General features: G+C 40.3%; 2 protein-coding genes across 2 annotated transcripts; one reads left to right on the top strand and one right to left on the bottom strand.

Moving 5' to 3' along the window:
- Positions 1 to 1,253: 1,253 nt before the first annotated feature.
- arhgap31 (Rho GTPase activating protein 31) lies at positions 1,254 to 12,066 on the top strand. Its single transcript, XM_026328020.2, has 12 exons — positions 1,254 to 1,897; positions 4,729 to 4,831; positions 5,188 to 5,332; positions 6,824 to 6,906; positions 7,021 to 7,128; positions 7,327 to 7,469; positions 7,563 to 7,770; positions 7,901 to 8,022; positions 8,114 to 8,170; positions 8,331 to 8,975; positions 9,081 to 9,223; positions 9,498 to 12,066. Exons 1-12 carry the CDS (start codon positions 1,798 to 1,800, stop codon positions 11,562 to 11,564), a joined length of 3,924 nt encoding a protein of 1,307 aa, XP_026183805.1. The 5' UTR covers positions 1,254 to 1,797; the 3' UTR covers positions 11,565 to 12,066.
- An 8,104-nt stretch (positions 12,067 to 20,170) lies between these two features.
- Positions 20,171 to 21,003, bottom strand: gsx1 (GS homeobox 1). Its single transcript, XM_026328945.1, has 2 exons — positions 20,625 to 21,003; positions 20,171 to 20,523 (listed from the first exon to the last, which is right to left on the bottom strand). Exons 1-2 carry the CDS (start codon positions 21,001 to 21,003, stop codon positions 20,171 to 20,173), a joined length of 732 nt encoding a protein of 243 aa, XP_026184730.1.
- Positions 21,004 to 23,694: the final 2,691 nt, after the last annotated feature.

The raw sequence follows: 23,694 nt of genomic DNA on the forward strand, positions 1-23,694 counted from the left end.
GAAAGTGTTATTGTTTTATCACAGCAGGTCCTCTGTCTCTGTTAGTGACGAGCCGGTGAGAAGCAGCACGTTTAGCCGCTAAAAAGAGCAGATGTTTTCCTCAGAGAGTGAATATTGGACATTAGCACGACTGGGTAATAATGGCACTATGTGTAAACAGCTGGATGTGTAAACAGCTGTAGTATGCTAAGCTAACCACTGTGCATCATTTGAGTCTAGGTTTGTCACTTCTTATGAAGCATTGAAGGTATTTTATGAGCTCAAACACGTCAAATCCAATGGCAACTGCTTTTCATATTCAATAGGACAATGACAGCAGGAATATGAGAAGTAGTTTAAAATATTGAATCACATCCATAAGCCAGAATCGCTGTTATGGGATTAAAGACTTATCAGATATCAGCAGTTGCTCTTCACAGCAAAAACAAACCAGCTTTGTATACAGATAATTTAACATTCTGTTTGATGGCTACATATTGAGTCTTTACACCATCAAATTTTGATTTGATTCATATTTACAATCCAATATATTAATAAATTTATACCTGTAAGATTTTAAACCTCTAATAAATTTGGGTTTCAGGATGTGCAAATTTATTATTTGAAGCTACAAATATGACAAATATATCAACACTACTAGTTTTACATGATCCATCTCAGGCAGTGCGCTCCAATATGGGCATGTTATTGTATCACATTTACTCGAGTAGCAAAGCACTGGAAAAAAAAACATGACAAAATAATAATAATAATACCAGCACTCTGTGGTTAATGCATTCATTGATTAAGCTAAGTTATTGTGATAAGGTTGCTGTCCAGTCTTAAAAGAGAAAATATGATATGCATAGCACGTACTAACAAGAACCATGTGTTGTCCATCTCCTCACCCTAACCCTCCCCAGATCTCCCTCCATTTCCCATCTGGGCCCTTCCAGCCATCACCTCAGTCACCTCCCACTTCCCTGTTCCTTCAGAACCCGTCTGTTTTTGTTTTCGAGGCCGGGCTCTTTGCACAGGAAACTGTATACATTGGGGGCATTCAGGAAGGCAGAGAGCTGCTTTCTCATTAGCTTCAAGTTTGGGTAGGTGAAAAAAAATTGGATAAAAGAGGTCAGTAATTCCTAAACCTGGAGAGAGACAGAAGTCAGCTGTTCTCCTCCCCTCACTTCATTTCCCTCCCCTTTACACAGTCTCAACATTTCAAAAATCCCTGCCACACCACTGCCACGAGTCCATCTCTAAACATAGAATATTTGAGAAATCTTAAAGGGAAATTAGATTAAGATGAAAAACTAATGTTCCTGAAGGAACTTGCTTCTCTTGATACATGTAAGCTTCCTCAGTCTGAAGCCAGTGAAAAGGGGAGACTGTGGAATGAAGGAAAAGAGGAGGGGATAAAAAAAGAGCAGAGAGAGACTGGCTGGGGGTAAAAAAACAACAGGAAACCAAGCGATCCTAATGCTGTTTCTGCAAATGCTTCAGAGATAGCACCACGGACTGCCACGTCCCAGCCAAGCAACATTCACACTGTCTTTTCTTTGATCATGATCTGAAGTAATGAAAATGTAAAGGACTTATTAAGTTTAAAGCGTGACGTCACTTCTGCTCTCAGCCTCCAACAGTGTGGTTAGGCTGAATGTGAGCGGATGCACAGTTTTGGGAGCTGATTGCCGGGATTTCTATGTGGCTGCTTTTTGACCTAGGAACTCAACCTTTTTTAGCAGGGTCATATGGATCGATCGCAGCGCGTTCAAGGATCTTTTTGTTTTAAACATCTGGACTACTAACTGGAGCCACATGAAGAATAAAGGGACTAAGCAGAAGTCCAAAAAGAAAGGAAGTGAAAATGCGTTCGGCTGTGACTTGATAGAACATCTACAGAGTTCAGGACAAGATGGTAAACTTTTTATTTGGCTTTCTCTGAAAGCTAGCACTTCTGTATAAGCAATAACCTTTAAACTACATGTTATTTCTTTCATCAGTCTTTTGACTCATACAGATAGAATAACATTTATACACAAAATGGAAATCTATTGGTCATTTCCTAAATTATAGCTATTATAACCTTTTACATACATATTATGTGGTGAAATAAGGACGAAAAAAGTGATAACAAAACAAAAATAGACTTTATCCAAATATTACAGATTTTATGTGTACATGTGGTTTGCATTTAATAGAGCCATCTGTTTACTGGTTGGCTCAATTAAATGTTCATTTGTGACTTTGGGTGTGGCTCTTGCCTTTTTTGTGTCAATTTCCTATGGTGAGTATAGTTCCTATGACTAGTTTTGTGTTTGACAAAAGACTGGGAGGTGCTTGTGTCTATTAATGAAAGAAAAAAAAAAAGGCCGGAAAAAAAAAGACCAGAAATGTACCATCAAATATTTACATATGTGGACAGGTTTTTCTTCTTTATTTGTTCTTTTCCTTTTGTTCTTCTGATTCTATTGTCTTTTTTTAAACTTTTCTGCTTATAACTTTTTTTGGCAGCATACATATATATATATATGTATGTATACATATGTATAAAAAAATCTTCCACGTGCAGAGGCGTATGGATGACTGTGTTAAAGATAACTTTAAGGAAGACCTGTTAAATTGGGCACATTGTAAGGCGGGGCCTTCAGTGCAGGAAGTGAGGGAGGAGGTTCGGCTCCTACCTCTCCGTCTTGGATGTCCAGCAGACATATTGTGTTTTCAGACTGGTGCTGCTTTTATTTGCCATAGCCACTGAGAAAGACACCCAAGAAAGACACTGGAAAATACATGTTTATGTTAGACTTGGACATACTGACTGTCAACATGTTTTTTTTAAAGTTTCTGAGCAGGGTATTAAATTTACTTGAGCAGCTTAGCTCTACTAAGAATTTACTGATTTCCTCTTGCACAGGTGAAAACAATGCACACTTGCACATTCGCTGTCTCGGTATTTGGGAGGAACTTAACATTTTACATCCTTGTAATAAGATAAATATAGATATAGCTTCATTTATTTAGTAATTGTTGTAATCCATCATTTAATTCTCTCTACACTATTTCCTGTTACACTAGTTCCACTTAGTTTGGAAAAAGTCCTTAAGTCTCTATGTTTATAACCTTATTAACCTGTAAAGGTTTGTATGTAAATGGGTGTTAAAAAGCTATGGAACTCACACTCCCTCTCTCACATCATAGTTATTTTGTGTCGAACATTGTTTATAATATTTGTGTCATGTTTCCATGGTAAAACTACAGTAATTTCAGAAAAGCAACCCTCCTAAACACAGCCTAAACAGTTTCCTCAGGTAGGAGAAGGAATTATGGAACTTAAAAAAAAAAACAAAACAAAACTTTGCTAAAAAAAAAACAACACACAAAAGACTGTGGGGCGATTACAGGATTTTGTAAAGCCAGCCAACAGTTCAGCATTTAATTGAACACTGAACATTTTTACAGAAACTACTGTAACAACATGCATCTGTTGACTCTGCTGAGTCATATTTTACCCTGAAATGTTGCTCATCACGCACCGTGCATTGATTTAGTTCCATGTGCTGTATCTGTAAAAATCAGCAGAGAGTCACATTGTATTTTGTTCCTGCTACAAGAAGCAGAAATCTTCCTGTACAGATAGAGACACTAAATGAAAGCTCCATGTTGTTCATCATCCAGCATTTGACCACAGGCATGTCCCCGAATGTCCAATTAGGCATGCAAATTAAAAGTCTTGGTCTGCAATAATTACTGAGAAACTGACCATATCTGAAAATGACATTATTCATTACATGCAGGATAAATTTAGGATTTTTTTCAGGATGATCAGGATTGTACTCAATGCCAAGAGACATGGATCTGTTTACATAAGCCGAAGTAACTGCTAATCATAGTCATTAATACACCCAAAATGTTTAGAACTATAAGGTAGCATATGGATCTCCGCTACACCTGCACTGACATGGAATTACTTATTACTAAATTTCAAGTTGAAAAATAAGCTTGTTGGCCTTTGTGAGATCCACTTTACAGGATTATTTTCTCCAGATTTGATTAGATTAGATTTGCATATGATTATTACCAACATCAGCGTCTCTGTTAGCTTTACATTTTACTAAGACCACTGTGTTGTTTCTGTATCCATGTGTGCATTCATCAAATCCTGCAGAGCAGAATTCAAAGAAAGTATCATCTTTTCCTAAGTCAACTGACTTGCAATCAATTCTTATTTTCAGTATTAGCTAAAGGGAAGTCATTGGTCACATTGAATCAGAGCATGTGATTTCACAGATGTCGTAAAGCCACAGACTCTGTTAAGATTTTGTAGCTGACTACAGTTGTGTACAGAAGATGATGTACTGTAGTGCAGAAAGCTGTGTGGGGCAGCGGCAACATTTCAAAAGACATTTTCTATTAGAGGAAATGTCGTAAGTAATACCAGCTACAAGGACTGGGTGTGTCAACCTTCCTCTGAAACAAACAAACCATTTTTAACTTCCTGTCAAAGTCCACCTACAATCAGCGACCCTCAGGAATAGAAAACAGCCATAGTGGGACAAACCCTATACCATAACGTCATCTGTACTGCATGTACATTGTGCCTGCATGAACATTACATTTAGAAGTGTTTTCTTCACCTGCTTTTATCTTTTAATGTGACCTTGAGTCCAATGTGCATTTGTGCAGCCTAAGAGTATAAATGTATTAAAGTTCCTCTAACAGTACATAACCAACACAGCTTCTTAACTCAAGTTCCTCAGGTTCTGAAGAAATGTGCAGAGTTTATTGAGAAGTATGGGATTGTGGACGGGATCTACAGACTGTCGGGGATCACCTCAAATATCCAGCGTCTCAGGTACATGTGCTAAATGTGCAGTGATTTACAATAATAAACGCTGCAGCTGGACGAGGAATCAAAAACCTCAAGTGATAGAAAATTACATTTAAATTAGACAATACTAATAAGTAATGGATTATTTTTAAAGTGTTATGAACTGTGTATGTATTCAACAATATTGCTTGTAAAAACGATTCATCTTAGTATTAAGCCTGTTTAGCATCTTACATGCTGTTATTTCCCCTTGTTTTTTTCCAATAACATTATTGGACTGGGTAGACTTCAATTTAATACTGCAACAGTAGTTAGCAGGGGTGTTAAACAATCGAAGCATTCAGCTAACTGTGTGTGTGTGTGTGTTTGTGTGTGTGTAGGCAGGAATTCTGCTCCGAGGCGTGCCCTGACCTTACAAAGGAAGTGTACCTCCAGGACATCCACTGTGTGGGCTCCTTATGTAAGCTGTACTTCAGGGAGCTACCCAATCCTCTGCTCACATACGAGCTATACAGCAAATTCACTGTAAGTCCATTCAAATTACATTTGCAGTTTTGATAATGGGGCACAAAAATATAGCAGTTCGACAGCAACCCATGCTCCACTGAGAGAAACACATAACAGAACGCCGACCCCAACACCAGAAGTCAATAAGCAGTATTTATTCCTCATGTTCCCTCAATATATTAATGTTGTTATGTAGATTATATTTACTATCATTTTTCATGTGTGTGATCTCAGCTCTCTGGCACACTATTGATCTCTTCCCTGGAGAATATGTTACCATTAGCAGATGTCAGCTGAACTGTAAGCAAAGAACATATTACATAAATATCTCACACAAAAACATTCCTTCTTCCGCTGTCCGGTTTATTATCATTATCTACTTTGCTATTAAAAGTGATAGTGTTTCTTCCTGCAAATCATAAAAAGATGTTTCTGCCTGCCTGTGCTGTATAACAAAATTAACAGTAAAAGACTAAAGGTTTCTATTTTATCTTTTATGTTTATCTGTTTTTTTTGTTTTTTTTTTTGTTGCCAGGCTGTCCTGGCTTTCTGATGAAGGATATAACCAAACGTTTGATTCAAAGCTGAAAACAGTTTTTGCTCACAGTGGTGTTTAAAGCTTGTAATTGTATTTATGCAAGAGCAAAAAATAATGAAAGTATAAGGAGATCATAAAATTTCTTAAAACTCTGACAATGTGTGGCCAAAATTGGTTTGACAGAATTTCTACATTTAGTACCAGAGAGACTTTTTGGCTTCATTTGCAGCAAATATGAAAGATACTAAGAAGGTGCAGGGGAGAAGGGAACGGGAATACCAAACTGTGCAGTGGTCCATGGTTTCCGTGTACCTTTCTGTAAAACCTTGACAGCCATCTGCATACTTTGGCATTCATGCATCTAGTGCTGCTTGTGCCTGAAAGCTGTTTATTAAAGTTACATGCTTCATACCATTCATGTTTTCATTTCCACATCTCTCTGATCTGACACAGCTGCAGTCTTTTTGATGTAACATATACTTTTTAAGTTAGGGTTCGTACTTTGACCAACCTGGAGTGTGCACGACTGCAGATGTTTTGGGAACCACTTATATTTTCAACCTCACACAAAACTAAACCAATGCAGCTAACATGCTCAACTGTTTGGACCTCTAACCTCACATTAGTTTGACCACACATACAGTACCACAACGTTTGTTTACATTTGTTCAGTAGGAAAGGCTGGGTGAAGTTGCAGACCACACAGTGGGATCATAGCTTTACCCTACAGCTCATCAACACATTGATCCTGTTTGCTGGTAATCTGGGGGAAAATCAGATACTAGTCTGAGAATATGTAGAATTGAAGACACCACAAGCTTAGAAATTCAGCTCATATTCAGGCTTAAATGGGTGTTGGAATGAAAGTCTGATTAAGAAATCAGACATCTTTCTAAACAATGATCATAATCCAAAAACTAGATCTAGATAGGAATTCCTTTGACGTGGATTTCTGTGTGTTTTACATGAAGGAAGCGGTCTCTGTCCAGGGGGATCATGAGAGACTTTTGTATCTTCAGAGGATCATCAGAGAACTGCCGACCCCTCACTTCAGGTGAGCTTTCACTCTCAGCAGTTTGGACAGTAGTAAAACTGTTGGTCCTGTTTGCTAGGCCTTGCAGAAATGTTGTAATGAATCTGACTATAAGTATTTGTAAACTCTCTATAGGACTCTGGAGTACCTCACTAAGCACTTGGCCCACCTTGCCACCTTAAGCACCAAGACAAACATGCATACACGTAACCTGGCCTTGGTATGGGCTCCAAATCTGTTAAGGTGAGTATGGTTTTGCAAATATGTCTGAAACACTTCCCTCATGTTGAAAGCATTCCTTTTTAGTTCATACTTTTTACTTTCTTTGTTTCTAAGTATTGAAACAGAAAGCTCTCATCAATTTCTCTTGCAGTTTTTGGAAAATAGGCATAAATAAAGCATTTTTTATTCACAAAATTTCAACATTTCTTATTTTCTTAGATCTAAAGACATCGACTCTTCGTCTAGTAATGGAGACATGGCTTTCCAAGAGGTGCGGATACAACAGTCAGTAGTTGAGTTTATTCTAAACCACACAGAGCAGATCTTCAGCAATGATTCTGTGCAAATCAAACCCAAAGAAGGTATGCCAAATGAAAAACTAACTACATAATATTACTATACAAACTAGAATATTTGTGGTCACCGAATCAAACTGACAAACTCTCCTTCTCCAGGACCGAGTTTGATGTGTGGGGAGAAGTACGCCACGCTCCCGATCAGTGGCCAGTGTGGGCCGATGAAACTAATGAGCCTGGAAGAAGCTCAGGCCCGCTCTTTAAGTCCAAACCATCCTGTGCATAAAGAACGCCAGCGAGAGAACAGTCTGCCTGATACCAGCACTGCCACACTGTACCACACTGTCATAGATATATCAGACAGCAAGTATGACCGATTTGGATTCAGCCCTTTGAGTCATTATGAGTATAATTTTCAAACTGCATGATGGTATTTATTACTGACAGGACTAGCTGTGTGATCGCACTGGGATTAATAACCTCTGTTTATCTGTTAGGAGAAAGTTTTCTGGGAAATCTAAGAAGTGGAAGTCAATCTTCAACCTGGGAAAGTCTGTGGACTCTAAGGGAAAACTGAGCCGAAATGGTAGTGTGTTCATAAGAGCACAGGGGATAACAGGTAAAGTGTCTTCCCATCATTATTATAATTCATTATTATTATTTTGTCCAGCCTTCAGATACTTAAAAATGTCAAACTCTTTTGTCTACAGAAAAGGCAGCTCTTCGTCCATCCAGGAGCATGGAGTCCTTGTGCTCCTTACCAACAGGTGGGTCTAAAACCATGACAATTATTTAAACACAGCAAAATAATTTTACATAGTACAAATATTGTCTTTGCTTCATTACAAAAAACGTTATTGTTGCATCCACTGCCATTAACTGATGTTTTTCTATGTTCTTGTATTTGTCTGTATTTATACTGGACAGATGATGACAGGACAGGGCACAACAGTCCAGCTGGTGGACCTGGAAACGCTTTTGTTCCAGATGTTAAATCCAGAACATTGGGATCTGACTCGCTGTATGACCTGAATGAACATGAGCCAAACTGGGAGTTTAAAGGGAAGAAAACTGGGGGGGCAACAGGTGGCTGGAGCTCTAGTTTGAACCAAAAGGGGTCACCGGGCCCTCCTGTGCCCCCTCAGAAAACACTGCCAGAGCAACTGAAGGTGTTCAAAGGTGATGACATCAGCGGCTACAAGCCCACATCTCCGAAAAACAGGAGGATGTTGTACTCGGGTTCCTCCCATAACAGCTCATCTCGGCCCTCCTTCCCGGGAAGCTTCTTCCCTCTGGAGTCCTCACCGAGGCATCAGCGCAGAGCTGTCAACATATCTGAGCCTTTTGCTGTGTCCGTGCCCCTGCGTGTGTCAGCTGTTATCAGCTCCAACAGCACGCCATGCAGAGGGCATGCCAAGGACAAAGCAGCTGCTCTACAACCCTGCAAAGACACCTCAGAGATCGGCAGCAACATCGGAAAGAGCAACACTTTCCCCCAACTGGAACCAAAGAAGCAGGAAGGGACAGAGAAGAAAAACACAGAGGTGCTGACCTCTAGAATACCGTCAGAGGGTGAGGACATCTCCTTGCATCACATTTCAAAATTCCTTGTTACTTTATGTGTTAAAGTCATACATGTGTAATATGATATAATGAAAAAACGACTTTTTTAATCAGATACAAGCAAAGAAGTGATGCCACAAGGTCAAGGAGGGGTGAACATTTCTGAAGTGGAATTGCCGTTCCTCACAAGTGCAAGCAAAGATGCAGCACCATCTCCTGGGAAAGAACTGCATAACATGCCTATGGCTATGCAACTGGTAAATCATTTGCTGTTGTAATGTAGTTTGCAGTGCTGCCTCTCTGCACTTTAAAAGGATTAATCCTATAGTCACATATATTTTTTTTCCCCAAAACCCTCATCATTGAAAATTTTAGTAAAATTGTGTGAGATGTTAATACTGCTCAAATATTTTGCCAACATCTTCATCTATCTCAAACCAGCACTTAGAGTTTATTATTTGATTTAAAAATCAAGGGTAAAGATTTGTGGTTACTCAGTCCTGTCCTGTTTTATAATCTCTTCTTTCTCAGGGAAAGGGAGCTTCTACTGGGAAAGAGCTGTGGTCCGAAGTCCACCAAGTACTGAGGATAACTGAACCTGAGTTTGACCTGCTGGAGGACACTTCCAAACCTGTTTTAGGCTCCAGGAGCATTTCTGAGGAGACAAAGTTAACGATGGACGTTAAGTCAAAGCGAAGCCGCAGTTCTCCATCTCTGTCTTTGTTATGCAGGGAGCAGTCTTCAAATACCTCTCTGAGCGATCGTGTAATTGCCACTGGATCAGACTCGACAAAGAAACAACCTTCAGAGTCAGACATTTTATTTTCTCTTCACAACACATTTGATGCAGTTGTTGGTAGAAGCACAAAAACTGCCAGGTCTCCTGATGTGGTGGATGAAACAGAAAAGTTACTGCATCAAAAAATTACACCTGTACAAACGGATGTTGCCGCCGAGCAGGTTAAACTTCCTTTAAAGGAAACATGTTTAGATAACGTGATGAATCCTTTAACTACAGGGGATGCACCAACTGTTATGGGCTTCTCAGGTGCAGAAGATACCAACAAATCACAAGAACACGAAAGTCGTCAACAAGACAAAACACCCTCCTGTGATGGAACGAAGACGAGTGTGATTCGTGAGGTGGAAGCTGTTCCGAGGCTTTCGGTGTGTTTGGAGACGAGGCGTAACACTTTGGAGCTGCCAAACTTTGACGACGATGAAGGATGTGGAGGAAATTCAGAGGACCTGGACTTGGTGGAGCCCTGGGAGGATCTTAGCTCCACCAAGCAGTGGGTTACCAGTCCTCTCCACTCACCTGATGTGGAGGAGTTCTTGAATGAATTGTCAGCCTTTAGCTCTTGTGGAGAAACACTGAGCTTAGAGCAGGGAAAGATTTCATCTCACGCAGCTGATAATAACAAAAAACCTGCCATTAAGAGCCCTGAACGCTTCTCAAGAAGCACTGGTCATGCTTCGAGCAGCAAACCAGAAACCAAATGGATGTATTTGCCATCAGTACCTACACGGGTCAGTGTTAACAGCAATATCACAGCAGCACCTCACACAGGGAAATGCAGCACAACTAAACAGAAGAATACAGTATCATCTCATAAGTTTTACAGACAGATGTCGTACGAGGCAGCTACTTCTGAGAAAAGGGAGGATAATTGCTTTTCTAGACACAGGCCATATTCACTTAATTTAGATCTGGGGCATAGATGCATCAGAGACATTTCTAATCAGCAAAACCGTGATTCTTCAGAGTTTTCCTCTTGTCAGAGAGGATTACTAACCTCATCTGGAACTGTAAACAATGGGCTGCCCTCAGAACTGGAGCTGTTTCTGAAAGATCGACAGGCACCTCTGCGCCGAAATTCAGCACCGGTCAGCGTGTCGTCTGTGCGAACAGCCTTCATGATAAAAACATGCCAGGCCAAGGCTGTGCCTGTTGTCCCTCCGAAGGTGCAATACAGTCAGATACCTCACTCCAGACATGAGAATGACTTTGACACAGTGAAGGAACAAGACAAGGAATATCCTAAAATGAGCACAGAGAAAAGCAATGCGGCACCTCCTCTGCTTATGTCTGATCTAAAGGAGGAACTAGAAAATAAAGAGCCAGCCCCCAAACACCAAAAACATGCAAATGTTGAGAAATCTGCTGAGTCTGAGAAGACCACATCTACTCCAGAACTGCCAGTCATAACAAGGAGACACGCACCCAGCCTGGAAGTATTTGTAGACTGTCCCAGACCTAACAAAGGGAACCTCTTACAAAGACCATCTTTTAGGAACAGGCAGAGGCCTCAAAGTCTCATCCTGCTCAGCCCGCCTTTTCCCATCATGGACTATCCTTCATCAGGGGATGATGGCAAACTCCTTTCCTCCATCAAGAGTCTGAATGACACATCCGGAGCCAACGTCTTCTCTAAAGAGATGTCGGAGAATTTCAGGACTCAGGAAGGGATCACTCTTCAAAACAAAATGACTATTCCAAAAAGTGGTCAGAGACTGGAAACATCAACCAGCTGCTTCTACCAGCCGCAGAGGAGGTCGATGATATTTGACAGCAGGAGCCACAGGCAGATTGAGTGACAAGAAGAGCAGTCAGTGGGTGTATTTACTTTCAAAAAACATGATATTTGAGGAAATCAAATTTTATTTACATATCCCCATATAATTTGCCCGAAGAGGCTTTATAATCATTACCGCATACAGAGCCCACAGCCCAAAACATATTCTGTTTATATCTCTTATCTGAATCGTTGCCAATTTATCTGCTGCCAATGGACCAATCTGTTAATCAGCTGAGTGTCTAAGCTCCCCCGACGAAGGCAGGTTTATACTAATGGTCTATCTGAGATATGGAAATCAAAGTCTAACCTGTCGCACACTGTACGTGGTACGACACAGTCACAGTCACAGTCACTGCAGGAGCTTCTTAAAAGATTTAGATTTTACATTTGAGAAAACACTGACAGATATTATACTAAATATTCAGAAAGGAGTGTGAAACCTCATGTTTGACCCTGAAAACACTAACCAGCCTTTTCCTTAAGTTTCAACCAACCATTTCAGTGCTGTCCATTTGCTGTCATTTCAGCTCCTTTGTAAAATTTTTTTTTTTTTTACCAGATTTCATTGAACTCACAAGCTTCTAGTAAACACCAAAGATTGTGTGGCGGTCACCCAAATTTTGGATAAATATGTCTTAGGATGTCATTTTTTAATTTATTTTTTTCTTTACAATATTTGAATACAAAGAAGACTGTTCTGGCAACTATTTCCAGGAGAATGAGAATACAAATATGTTAAACAAACAAACAAACATCTTATTTGTGTAACTGTTGTTATGACGTATTGTTAGATTGTTTAAACTTAGATTATGGTCAAATACAGTCAAGTGTACAGTAAAAACTAGCAAAAACTAAAATGGTATTCTGAAGAACTGACAATTAAACTGTTAAACAGTTAATGTGATACCTATGAAGTATTATACCGTACATGTAGCTTTCAGCAATGAGATAAGCTGGTGTTAATGTGATCTTTAAAGCTGATATTTACAGTGGGATGCGTAAGTTTGGGCAGCCTTGTTAATCTTCATGATTTCCCTGTATAAATCGTTAGTTGTTACAATAAAAAATTTCAGTTAAATATATCATATAGGAGACACACACGGTGATATTTGAGAAGTGAAACGAAGTTCATAGGATTTACAGAAAGTGTGCAATAATTGTTTAAACAAAATTAGGCAGGTGCATAAATTTGGGCACTGTTGTCATTTTATGGATTCCAAAACCTTTAGAACTCATTTTTGGAACTCAAATTGGCTTGGTAAGCTCAGTGACCCCTGACCTCCATACACAGGTGAATCCAATTATGAAAAAGAATATTTAAGGGGGGCAATTGTAAGTTTCCCTCCTCTTTGAATATTCTCTGAAGAGTAGCAACATAGGGGTCTCAAAACAACTCTCAAATGAGCTGAAAACAAAGATTGTTCCAGAGGTGTTCCGGGCATGTCCCACCGGGAGGAGGCCCCGGGGAAGACCCAGGACACGCTGGAGGGACTATGTCTCCCGGCTGGCCTGGGAACGCCTCGGTGTCCCCCCGGAAGAGCTGGAGGAAGTTTCCAGGGAGAAGGAAGTCTGGGTATCCCTGATTCGGCTACTGCCCCCGCGACCCGGCCCCGGATAAGCGGTAGAAAATGGATGGATGGATGGACAAAGATTGTTCACCATCATGGTTTAGGGGAAGGATACAGAAAGGTGTCTCAGAGATTTCAGTTGTCTGTTTCCACAGTTAGGAACATATTGAGGAAATGGAAGACCACAGGCACAGTTCAAGTTAAGGCTCGAAGTGGCAGACCAAGAAAAACCTCGGATAAACAGAAGCGACGACTGGTGAGAACAGTCAGAGTCAACCCACAGACCAGCACCAAAGACCTACAACATCATCTTGCTGCAGACGGAGTCACTGTGCATCCTTCAACTATTCGGCGCACTTTACACAAGGAGATGCTGTATGCGAGAGTGATGCAGAAGAAGCCATTTTCTCCGCCCACAGCACAAACAGAGCCGCTTGAGGTATGCTAAAGCACATTTGGACAAGACAGCTTCATTTTGGAATAAGGTGCTGTGGACTGATGAAACTAAAATTGAGTTATTTGGGCATAACAAGGGGCGTTATGCATGGAGGAAAAAGAACACAGCATTCCAAGAAAAACACCTGCTACCTGCAGTAAAATATGGTGGTGGTTCCATCATGCTGTAGGGCTGTGTGGCCACTGCAGGGACTGGGAATCTTGTCAAAGTTGAGGGACGCATGGATTCCACTCAATATCAGCAGATTCTGGAGACCAATGTCCAGGGTACAGTGACAAAGCTGAAGCTGCGCCGGGGCTGGATCTTTCAACAAGACAACGACCCTAAACACTGCTCAAAATCTACTAAGGCATTCTTGCAGAGGAACAAGTACAACGTTCCGGAATGGCCATCTCAGTCCCCAGACCTGAATATAATTGAAGATCTGTGGTGTGACTTAAAGAGAGCTGTCCATGCTCGGAAGCCATCAAACCTGAATGAACTAGAGATGTTTTGTAAAGCGGAATGGTCCAAAATACCTTCAACCAGAATCCAGACTCTCATTGGAAGCTATAGGAAGCGTTTAGAGGCTGTTATTTCTGCAAAAGGAGGATCTACTAAATATTGAGTTCATTTTTTTTTTGTGGTGCCCAAATTTATGCATCTGCCTAATTTTGTTTAAACAATTATTGCACACTTTCTGTAAATCCTATAAACTTTGTTTCACTTCTCAAATATCACTGTGTCTCATATATGATATATTTAACTGAATTTTTTTATCGTAACAACTAACGATTTATACAGGAAAATCATGAAGATTAACAAGGCTGACCAAACTTATGCATCCCACTGTAACAGGGAATTAGTTATTCTGAATTAAATATATCAGAAGTGTATTTAATAGTATTTACCCACAGAAGGACTTTAATGTGCGTCATTATTTTACTTTGTATTTTAGGGCAGTTTTTTTTTTTTTGACAGTAACAAGGAACCATAATTGTAAAGTAAAATAAAGTGCCTATGATTTTTAAAGGTAAAATCCTGGAGCTGCTCATCTGGCAATAAACTGGAGGTCGACTTTTTGGCACTGACTGTATTCAGTGTGTCTGGATGTCCAATGATGTTATCCCCAGATTTATTTTGTGTTATTTTCTGCACATTTTATAAACACAGGATCTGTCATCGACGACACGTGTAACATTGGATGCTACAGTGTTTTGTTTTTTTAAGATGACTTGGATGTTGTTCAGGTTGCATTGTGTTTTATACTGTAGTATGGATGGACTGAATGAATGATTTTGCTGTTAACCAAAAAAAAAAAAAAAAAGTTAATATGGATGTTAATGGAGATTCCAATGTTTTTGTTATTTGTTTTGTAACTTTTGTATACATGTTGATATTGAAAATAAATGACCTGTGTGTATTCATAGGAAAAACACATAAAATGAGAATTTTGAAAGGAGAGATTTGCTGTCTGCTGATGGCACCTGAAGTAATGTGTATAAGACATTTTGGTTTTCTGACAACAGAAGGTTGTGAGAATAAAACGTTATTAAAAAAATCACATCAGTCCTTGGTTCTGTTAACATACAAAACCAACATCAAGTGGCATCAGTGTCAATGTCACATGTTCACTAATGACTTGGCAGTCATTAGATTAAAAAGTGTAACTGCTAATAACCTTTATTGGACATGTGCTAACTTTCATACACTTCTTCAGAAAATAGTTCAGTGTGAGTGAATAGCCCTTCGGTGCTTCTGCACCCACTTACATGTTGTATGGCTTGGACCTATAGCACCATCACTGCTTCTTTGTTCTTAGTTTGGATATTTTAACCTGCAAAGGTGATACAGGCTGCAGTGAACAAAGCATGATTATGCAGCTCAGTGCCACCAGATGACGCTCCAGCTCCATACTGCACATATGGATGCTACGCTGCGTTAAAAACAAACCAGCAGATAAATCATGACGCTCCAGGTAGAGTGCTCCAAATAGTCCAAATACACTCAAAACGTCTGCATTTGTACACATCACCCCTCTGTGAACCCTGCTCCGATACTTTTTGCGCCTGTGTTCTTGTGTGCGTGTAACAGGAGGTTGTGCACGCGCAGTGCGTGCTTGCTGCTTTCATCAGAACTTGCCTCCCTGTCGTGCATTTCCAAAATAACTTTGAACTGCATGTTTCCATACTGTAAAGCATCACTAAAGACAGATCGCTGGTATAGTGGCTGCTGATATTTACGATTCAAGATTCTTTATTTGTCACATGCACGGTTGTTCAGGTACAGTGAAATGTGATTGCAACGCTCCCAGACTGTGCAACACAAAAACACAGGATAGTAAACAAAAACATTTAACACTAAGGACGTTAAATAGATAAAAATAAATTAACTTACACAAAAGAATAAACAGAATAGACGAAATATATGTATTATACAAAAAAATGTACTGCACGACCTAAGAGTCCTCAGGGATGTGGGTCTTAGTGCAGATACTTCTCCTTCTTGTTGAAATAATGGTTTCCTAAAATAGGGGCCCTGCACATTAACACACTTCATGAAGCTACAGTAACAACAGGCTACAATAGGACTCACAAATCATGATGCACAACACGTGTTTCAGTTTTCTGGGCTAATATACATATTCGAATGCGACGTGAATGTGATGTAGTCAAGCAGAAACTGGTAGCCAGAGATGCCAGAAAAGGCCCACTGTAATTTTATTCAAATGTCACATCTAGTATTTTGACCAAAATCCCTTTGAAAAGCATTCACTGGGGACCAGCGGTGGCGCTTGCAGAGGTCACTTCCATGTCTTCGCAGTTCATTATTTGTCGACCTTTGGCACTGCTTGTGTATGGGCTGAGAAAAAGGCAAGCAGAGCGCGGTGCGCGCGTTGAATATTCAATTAGAGGAAGGGGGGACTGAGGAGAAGTGAAGCTGCGTGCCAGTCCTTCATCTTAAATTACTGATTAGCTGTTAAACAGATTATATACAGCTGAATGGGTTCAAATGTTGCAGCAGAAAACAGTCGGAGTTCAAGGCAATGACGAGCGGTTTCCTTTCCTGCCACTTCAGCAGGTTTAACACACTCACCACTAACAGCCCCATAATGAAACATGTTTATTTTACCAATTTAAGCACAAGTAAGCACAGTCATTTAAAAAAAAAAACAGAGGAAGTGAAACTGTTTTCAGTTCCAGTCCATCGATGTAAGTCGAGTTGTTTGGATGAAACTGTGCCAAAATAACAGAAGAACTGTATGGATCAATATTAAGCTCCTTTCCCGATGTTACCTGATGCCAAATTGAAATTTCTTTCCATTTTCAGTTCACGCAAACGTGTTTACATTTCTAAATTCAGTAAAAAAAAAGTAAAATCAGTAACGATCCTTCCAGTTACTATTTATTGACTTATTTAAGCTGTACGCAAAATACATAACGACACAACTCATCATAAAGTTATGAAAGGTGAAGATCAAAGTGCATTAAACTTTTCGGTTCTTGTTTTAAAAATATCCTCTTGAAAATAGGCAGCACTCTTCCAGCAGTGCCTCAGTACTCTACATTTAGAGGCCAGACACAAGCCTGGAGCTGCAAGCATTTGTCCTTTAAAGAAGAGTAAACAAACACTTTATAAATCTAAGAAAGTGTTGAAAAGTTTATAAACAGTTTGGTTAATGTTAGTAGGTTAACATGTTAGGTTTACTACACACATTTATTAAGCGGGATAAGTTTAAAGTAGTTGAATGTGTAGTGCCACAGCAAGCCACGCGGGTCCAAAAGAGCTCTCATTGAGAAGCCACGTGTCCGTTTCCAAAGCCTCTCCAACTTAACCACCTCCTTTGTACGACTAACCCACATCGGCAGCGTCCCTCCACATAAAGGGATTTGCAATTTCAAGATATTTCAGCTTAAATGTTTTTGACAGTTCCCTCGCTTTTACCTCGGCTTGGTTATTTTAACTGTGCCAAATGGGTCACCTTGGGTTGCTGTCTGCGCGCAAAGGGCTTTTGCGCGCATTCAGTCTGAATTTTTTCCAACTTTCCTTGACGGGGAAACCAGCTGCTGGTCGTGAAAAGACGGCTTATTAATTGTCCTTTGTCATGCAGAATTGCTTGATTTCTAAAGAAACGTACAAAGGCTCTTTTTCAGGATTCAAGTATTTTGTTTCGTGCGTATTTTCAAACCATCGAATCAGCTGCAGCGCCGCGCCGTCTACCAGACTCTCAGGTACTGACTGCCTGCTCCCTTTGTCCCCTTTTAATGCTGTTGTAAATCGTGCAGACTGATTTGTTACAAGCTGTTCTTTTAATCTGATAGATAAGAGACATGTCAAAGAAAAGCCGTAAATAAAAAATTAGCCAGAATAAAGACAAGGGCGAGTCTGCTAGATGGGCGCCTGTTGACTCAAGCGGCTCTCCAGCGTCAGGGGAGCCCTCTCGTCAGCTCCGTCAAGGTTACGTCCACAATTCCCTTTTCTTCTTTTTAAAAAGACACCGTAGTCCTTTTTGCTTCAATGAATTGATCGGCACAAAATTAAGAATAAATAAATTGAGCATTTGGAGCACCCAGCGTATAAGCTCCCCCGGGGCGCATACCCTCGGGCTATTGAATGGATAAAGGGCGCTTTGCAGAGGACGTTGTGAGCAAAACGGGGCTCTATGGTGCAATTAACAAAATAGTCTAATCCCATATCTTAACAAATGCAAATATTGGAGTTTTGTTAAAATGGTTAAGTGAACAATTAAATGAAAGTTTACATGTGAAACTTCGCTTCCAAAAAAGGCACACTGATGCAGATAATATGCTGCACGCAATTTAAGAACACTTTTACTCCCTTTAAAAAAAGTGTACAGATATGTCTCTGTGGAGGACATTTTCATTTAAAGCATATTCAACATAATAAACATAATTTTGAGAACCAAAGCTTCAGTCAGATAGCAGCTGTAGCGGTGCGTAAAATAGGCGAACGAAAGAGGAACTATTTGGGTAAAGTCCTGGTTTGGTCTGTTTGGAGGTGTTTTAGTAGTTATATGGCATATTTATTACTACAGTATGAAAAAATATATATACACTCTTTTTAGATTAATATTAACTAAAACATCCTACAAAACTATTTTGCCAATAATACTGAATGTATGTTTAAAGAGCCTGCGTAATATTTAACCCGGCATACTATTTTGTTTTGTATTATAAATTTTCCAAAAAATCAAATCATATGCTAATGAATAATTATGTTTTTGTATTTTAACACGCTGCTGGCTGAGTTGAAGAAGCTTACATTAAGTCTAAACATACTTAGAGCTCATAAAAATAACAATAAACTTAACCACACTGGTGCGTTAACAATGAGGTCAGTGCTGGTCATAGAAACCAAACTCCATCTTTTCTTCATTTATTGTCATGTCAGATCCATATCTTAGGATTTGCACATTCCCGATGAACTATTATACACCCAGAGTGATCATTAGCTCAGTCACACGAGACGGATCATTTCAGCTGGGATGGTACTTGAAAAGAGCTCCAAATGGCCAGGCAGTGAGATCTGTTCCCCAGGGAAAGCACATAAGAGCACCCCATAACAGTGTCTTTATCACTTCTGAATGACTAAGATTATTGAGCATTTAACTGACTGACTCGGCTCATATGGATTGTGTGTTTCTTAGTTACACAAGTACATTTTTGTCTGCAGTGCGCAATGTATATCTGCTGTTTTTATTTGGGTAGTAGAGCAAAACATTGTCAATCACTGCTTAGTCATCTTTTACAACCCGAATAATAAACAGTCCTGGCACACAGCAGATTTCCTTTCAGATAAAAGAATATAATAATGCATATTTAAAATTGTAAACTGAAACAGAGTCGTCTGAAAAAAATGCGCTGCACATCCAGACATGCAGGCAAAAGCAGTTTAACTTTCTATAGATGCAAATCATGTTACAATTTTACTCAAAGGCTATAAAACAACGTTTACATGACTGTCTTCTGTCAAACTGGTTTCTCATTCAGTGTCCAAACTGCTCATATTAAGTTTGCGTGCGCCACCGTGCGCACTCTGTGGTGCGCAAAGACCAAAACATTTAACTCACACAACATCGTCTACCGCTCAGAAATATTTTTATTTAAGTATCAACATTTTTAAATAAATAAATATTTTTCAATTACACTGAAGTTATAATTTCAGAGTGATCTCGGTGATGTGACAGGGAATTTCTCTCCAGCTTTCCACATTTGAAGTCACAGTTCCATCCACACAGAATGAATCTAACCAGTATTCACCATTTATACAAAATACTGTCTCCCCCAAAATACTAATAAACAATATTTGTAATTGTTTTTGTCATTTGGGTTTTTCTGTACAAATATGCCTACTCATCGCATTGGCAACAACAACTGGACCGTTTTCAGAAAAAACTACATACAAAACGTACAACATGTATACAGCTATACAATAATTCAGGGCAATTCCCTGATTAAATATTCTCTGTTTATGTACAAATGACTGAACACGAGCGGAGCAGTCTTTTTTTTTTTGTTGTTTTTTTTTTTTTTTTTTTTTTTTTGGCTGTATTCAAAATCACGAGGACCAAAATCTTTCAGAGGCGAGACTGGGGGCAGTTCATGGGGAGACAGACAGGTCCACATCCTCCTTTTCGGATGAGGAGGGTGATATGGGAATGTCATCCTCTTCTTCCTCCGAGCATCTCGCGGTCGACAGGGACGAGCATTTGCAGTTATGTGATCCAGTCCTTTGGCCGCTGCTCTTGCCCTCCTTTTTGTGCTTCACTCTGCGGTTTTGGAACCAGATTTTCACCTGTTTCTCGGATAAGTTGAGGTATGTGGCGATCTCGATGCGTCTCAGTCTAGAAAGGTACATGTTGGAAGTGAACTCTCGCTCCAGCTCCAGAAGTTGTGTACTAGTGAAGGCGGTGCGCATGCGCTTGCTGCTCTGAAGTTTGCTGTTGCTGTTTTCTGTGAAAATAAGAGAAATTGTCAGCTATTGTGATTTTTTTTAAAAGACTGAAAATATAGATTTATCCACCCAGTCTAATGTTAAATCAGCCTTTACTTACCGATGGAGATGCAGTGGAACTGCCGCGGGTCTGGCACTGAGTAAGCAGCTTGGTATATGCCGGGTCCGTGGCTGAGGTTGACGCTGTTGGATGATGAGTGTTGCCTCGACAGAGCCGAGTGGCAGTACTGTGAGCTGAAGGGAGGGAAGGATGCCTTGAGCAGCGGCAGTGTCGGTGGAGAAGGATGGAGCTGGGACGCGGTCATGCACAGCGGACAGAAGCACAGAAGCCCTGCTTTCCTGGAATGACAGGAGCCTGGCAGCCCGTGCGGGTGGTGCGGTGAGTGCACGGCGTACGGGAATAAAGGAGGGTTATTCTCGTTTCCTTTGTCGTTGGCCTCCCTTAAAATCAAGGAATCCACGAGAAAAGACCTCGGCATGTTTGCAAACTTGATGGGTAGTGCGGTTGAAGTCGAAGCCTGCGCGTTGTTCCTTGTGTCAGCCTGTTCTCCTCTGGGACGGCGGACAGCGAAGTGGTGCTGAAGGCGCATCACCGCTCCTTAAATAGCCGCCGTGGACTCGGTTCGGCCATGTGACGGTTACGCTGTAAGCGGCCAAGAGCTCTCAATAGGGTTTTGTGCCTTTCTCTAGGCATTCCCACTGCACGCTTCCCCATTATTTCACTTGTTAACTATATGAACTGCATAATGTAGTCTATTCTTGTCAGCCCCACCCACGCCGCGAGAGGCGGCACTGCCCATTCTCCCTTTTATCATCTCTCTCATTTTATCATAGAGCAGAGCTTAAATTTGCGAGAGAAAACGTTCCTGTCACTTTCGGAAAAGCCAGTCAGCGTATTCAAGTTTTGTCTTAGGCATTAAGCAGCTTATTAGGTCCGTGTGCGCGTATAGTCTTAATTGTGTGAGGAGAGAAGGAGAAACTTTCACTGTTAATGTAAATCTCTTAGCCTGCATTTCAGTAATAACAGGTAAATTAGAGAATCATTTCCAGTGATTTCTTTTAAAGTTATGACTGCAAATGTTTATCTTTAAATCAGGCCCGTGTGTGTGTGTGTGTGTATCTGAATAAGCAAATAAAGAACAATTCTTATATATTTTACTTCTATGTATGTTAATTATGTGTATCTATACTCGCCCTGACACAGCCTGTATCCCATGTGGCCTACTTGTGCGGCTGCTTTACTGACAGTGCAGAGCGCAAAGCATAAATGCAACAGCTGAATGTAAAGTTTATGCGTATCCATTTTAAGGTTAATGTGTCATTTCTGAGCACAAAAAAGGGACAAGTCATTGCCTGGAGGCAGTGCTGTTAAAGAGCAGTGATTAATTCCTTTGCTCGGGCCCCTGCCGAGTCGGGGGGAAAGAATAGCCTATGTAAAAATAACCAGGTTTTCACTCTGCGGCCCTCATTGAATGTCATTGTGGAGGGTTTTCAATGAGAGAGAAAGAGAGTCGAATTAAAGTGTGTGACAGCGGCGGATAGACGCAACAAAGGCCACTCTGTCATAGAGGAGCCCGATGCGCGGCGCGTGAAGCCCCCGCCTCGCGTTCTGATTGAATTAAGTAATAGGAAAACATTTTCTTTCACTTTAAGGTTTTCTGAACAAGACCTTCAAAGCCACTGGACCCGCAGCGTGTGAGTAAATAGTGGAGTGTGATTTCTCTTCCTCTCAGTTTTCCTCTTTTTCTTGTAATAGTTGGTATCAAAACCAAACCCTTAGGCCCCACAATGCAATGCGTAATAGAAGGCTGCTCAAATAAGTGAAAGTCCTTATAAAGTTGTTGCATAGTTGTTTTTTGTTTTGCTTTATTATCCTTGTTTGTAGTCTGTTTACGTTTAAGGCCTATTTGTTTACGCCTCATCTGACTTGGACATTGTGTCCCAAAAATCATCACCTCCAGCGAATTAGCGCCGCAGCTCCAAAATAAATAAATAAATACATAAATAAACAAATAAATAAATAAACAGCCACGTGAGGGTGTGCTGTTATCTGTATTCTCTTTATAATGTGCCTAATGTGCTCAGCTTTCTCACCACTAATCTTCCATAGAGGCCAAACCTGTAATTAGGCTGCTGCGCCATTAAAGTAGGTACAAATTAGGAGCAGTTGAACCCTTTAACGACATCCAGTCATTCGGACAAAAAGCTGTTATATCTGCGAGGACCATTTTCAGTTTTGTATTAGCCTGTCCTTTCATTACCTGCCAAGAATTGGTCATTAACTTGTCTTGTCAATGTCTGAAACCTGTAAACACACATCGATGATTTTTATTCAGAATCTTAATGAGATAATACATTAATGACATGTTTTCATCACATCTTAAAAACACGATTATTCTCATGAAACGTTTATGTGCCCGAAACCAAACAGTCAAAACTTGTGATTTTTTTTTTTCACTCCAGGCCCAAAACACTACAGATATAAAAAAGTCTCTTTTTCCAACCACAGATAGTGGCAGCTTTGATGTATTGCTCAACATAAAGATGTTATCAAAGGCCCTAATTTTCAAATTATGTACAGCAGTCACCCCGTGGATAGGAATAGAGGTTTCATGGGTCGTCACGCAGGGAGGCTCATCCTAATTTGCAATCCCAACTGGAGACTGACAAATAGTTTTGACCTCCCTCTGGAGGCGCGGGCCAGAAGTGCAAAGAATCTCATTCTCCATAATCACTTGTTACTGAGATAAATAATTGAGAGAAATAGCCCACTCAGGCCATAACAACCCTATTACAGTGTTTTTGCAGTATTTCCAGGCTAAAAATATACATCTAGAGCCACTTTTGATGAAGTTCGTGCATCATCACATCTGCGCTTTGCTCTCACAAACAAATGAGCCAGACTAATTCAGCATAGCTTCATGGGTTCAGTGACTAGCATACAGCTGTGGGTTGGTAAAGCGTCTTAACGTTAATGTTTGATTGAGGGGAGGGGGGAGCAATGGCCCTGAAATAGTAAATTATTTATAAGATATTAAGTTGGAACAATTGCCATCACTCAAATTCATCCCCGATGATAACACTGACCAATGCCTGCTGTGCTGCTGGAGATGCACATTTTCAGGGGCTTTCATGCAATTATACCCAAAGATCTCGTGCCTGATGACATA

This window comes from Mastacembelus armatus, chromosome 14 (genome assembly GCF_900324485.2).
Source record: "Mastacembelus armatus chromosome 14, fMasArm1.2, whole genome shotgun sequence".
Lineage (NCBI taxonomy): Eukaryota > Metazoa > Chordata > Actinopteri > Synbranchiformes > Mastacembelidae > Mastacembelus > Mastacembelus armatus.

Excerpts from the sequence above, each read along its gene's own strand:
- arhgap31 (XM_026328020.2), top strand. The coding sequence starts at position 1,798 with ATGAAGAATAAAGGGACTAAGCAGAAGTCCAAAAAGAAAGGAAGTGAA. Across the intron at positions 5,333-6,823 it reads AGCTATACAGCAAATTCACT|GAAGCGGTCTCTGTCCAGGG; the intron begins GTAAGTCCATTC and ends TTTTACATGAAG. Across the intron at positions 8,171-8,330 it reads CTTGTGCTCCTTACCAACAG|ATGATGACAGGACAGGGCAC; the intron begins GTGGGTCTAAAA and ends TATACTGGACAG.
- gsx1 (XM_026328945.1), bottom strand. The coding sequence starts at position 21,003 with ATGCCGAGGTCTTTTCTCGTGGATTCCTTGATTTTAAGGGAGGCCAAC. Across the intron at positions 20,524-20,624 it reads GTTCCACTGCATCTCCATCG|AAAACAGCAACAGCAAACTT; the intron begins GTAAGTAAAGGC and ends TTATTTTCACAG.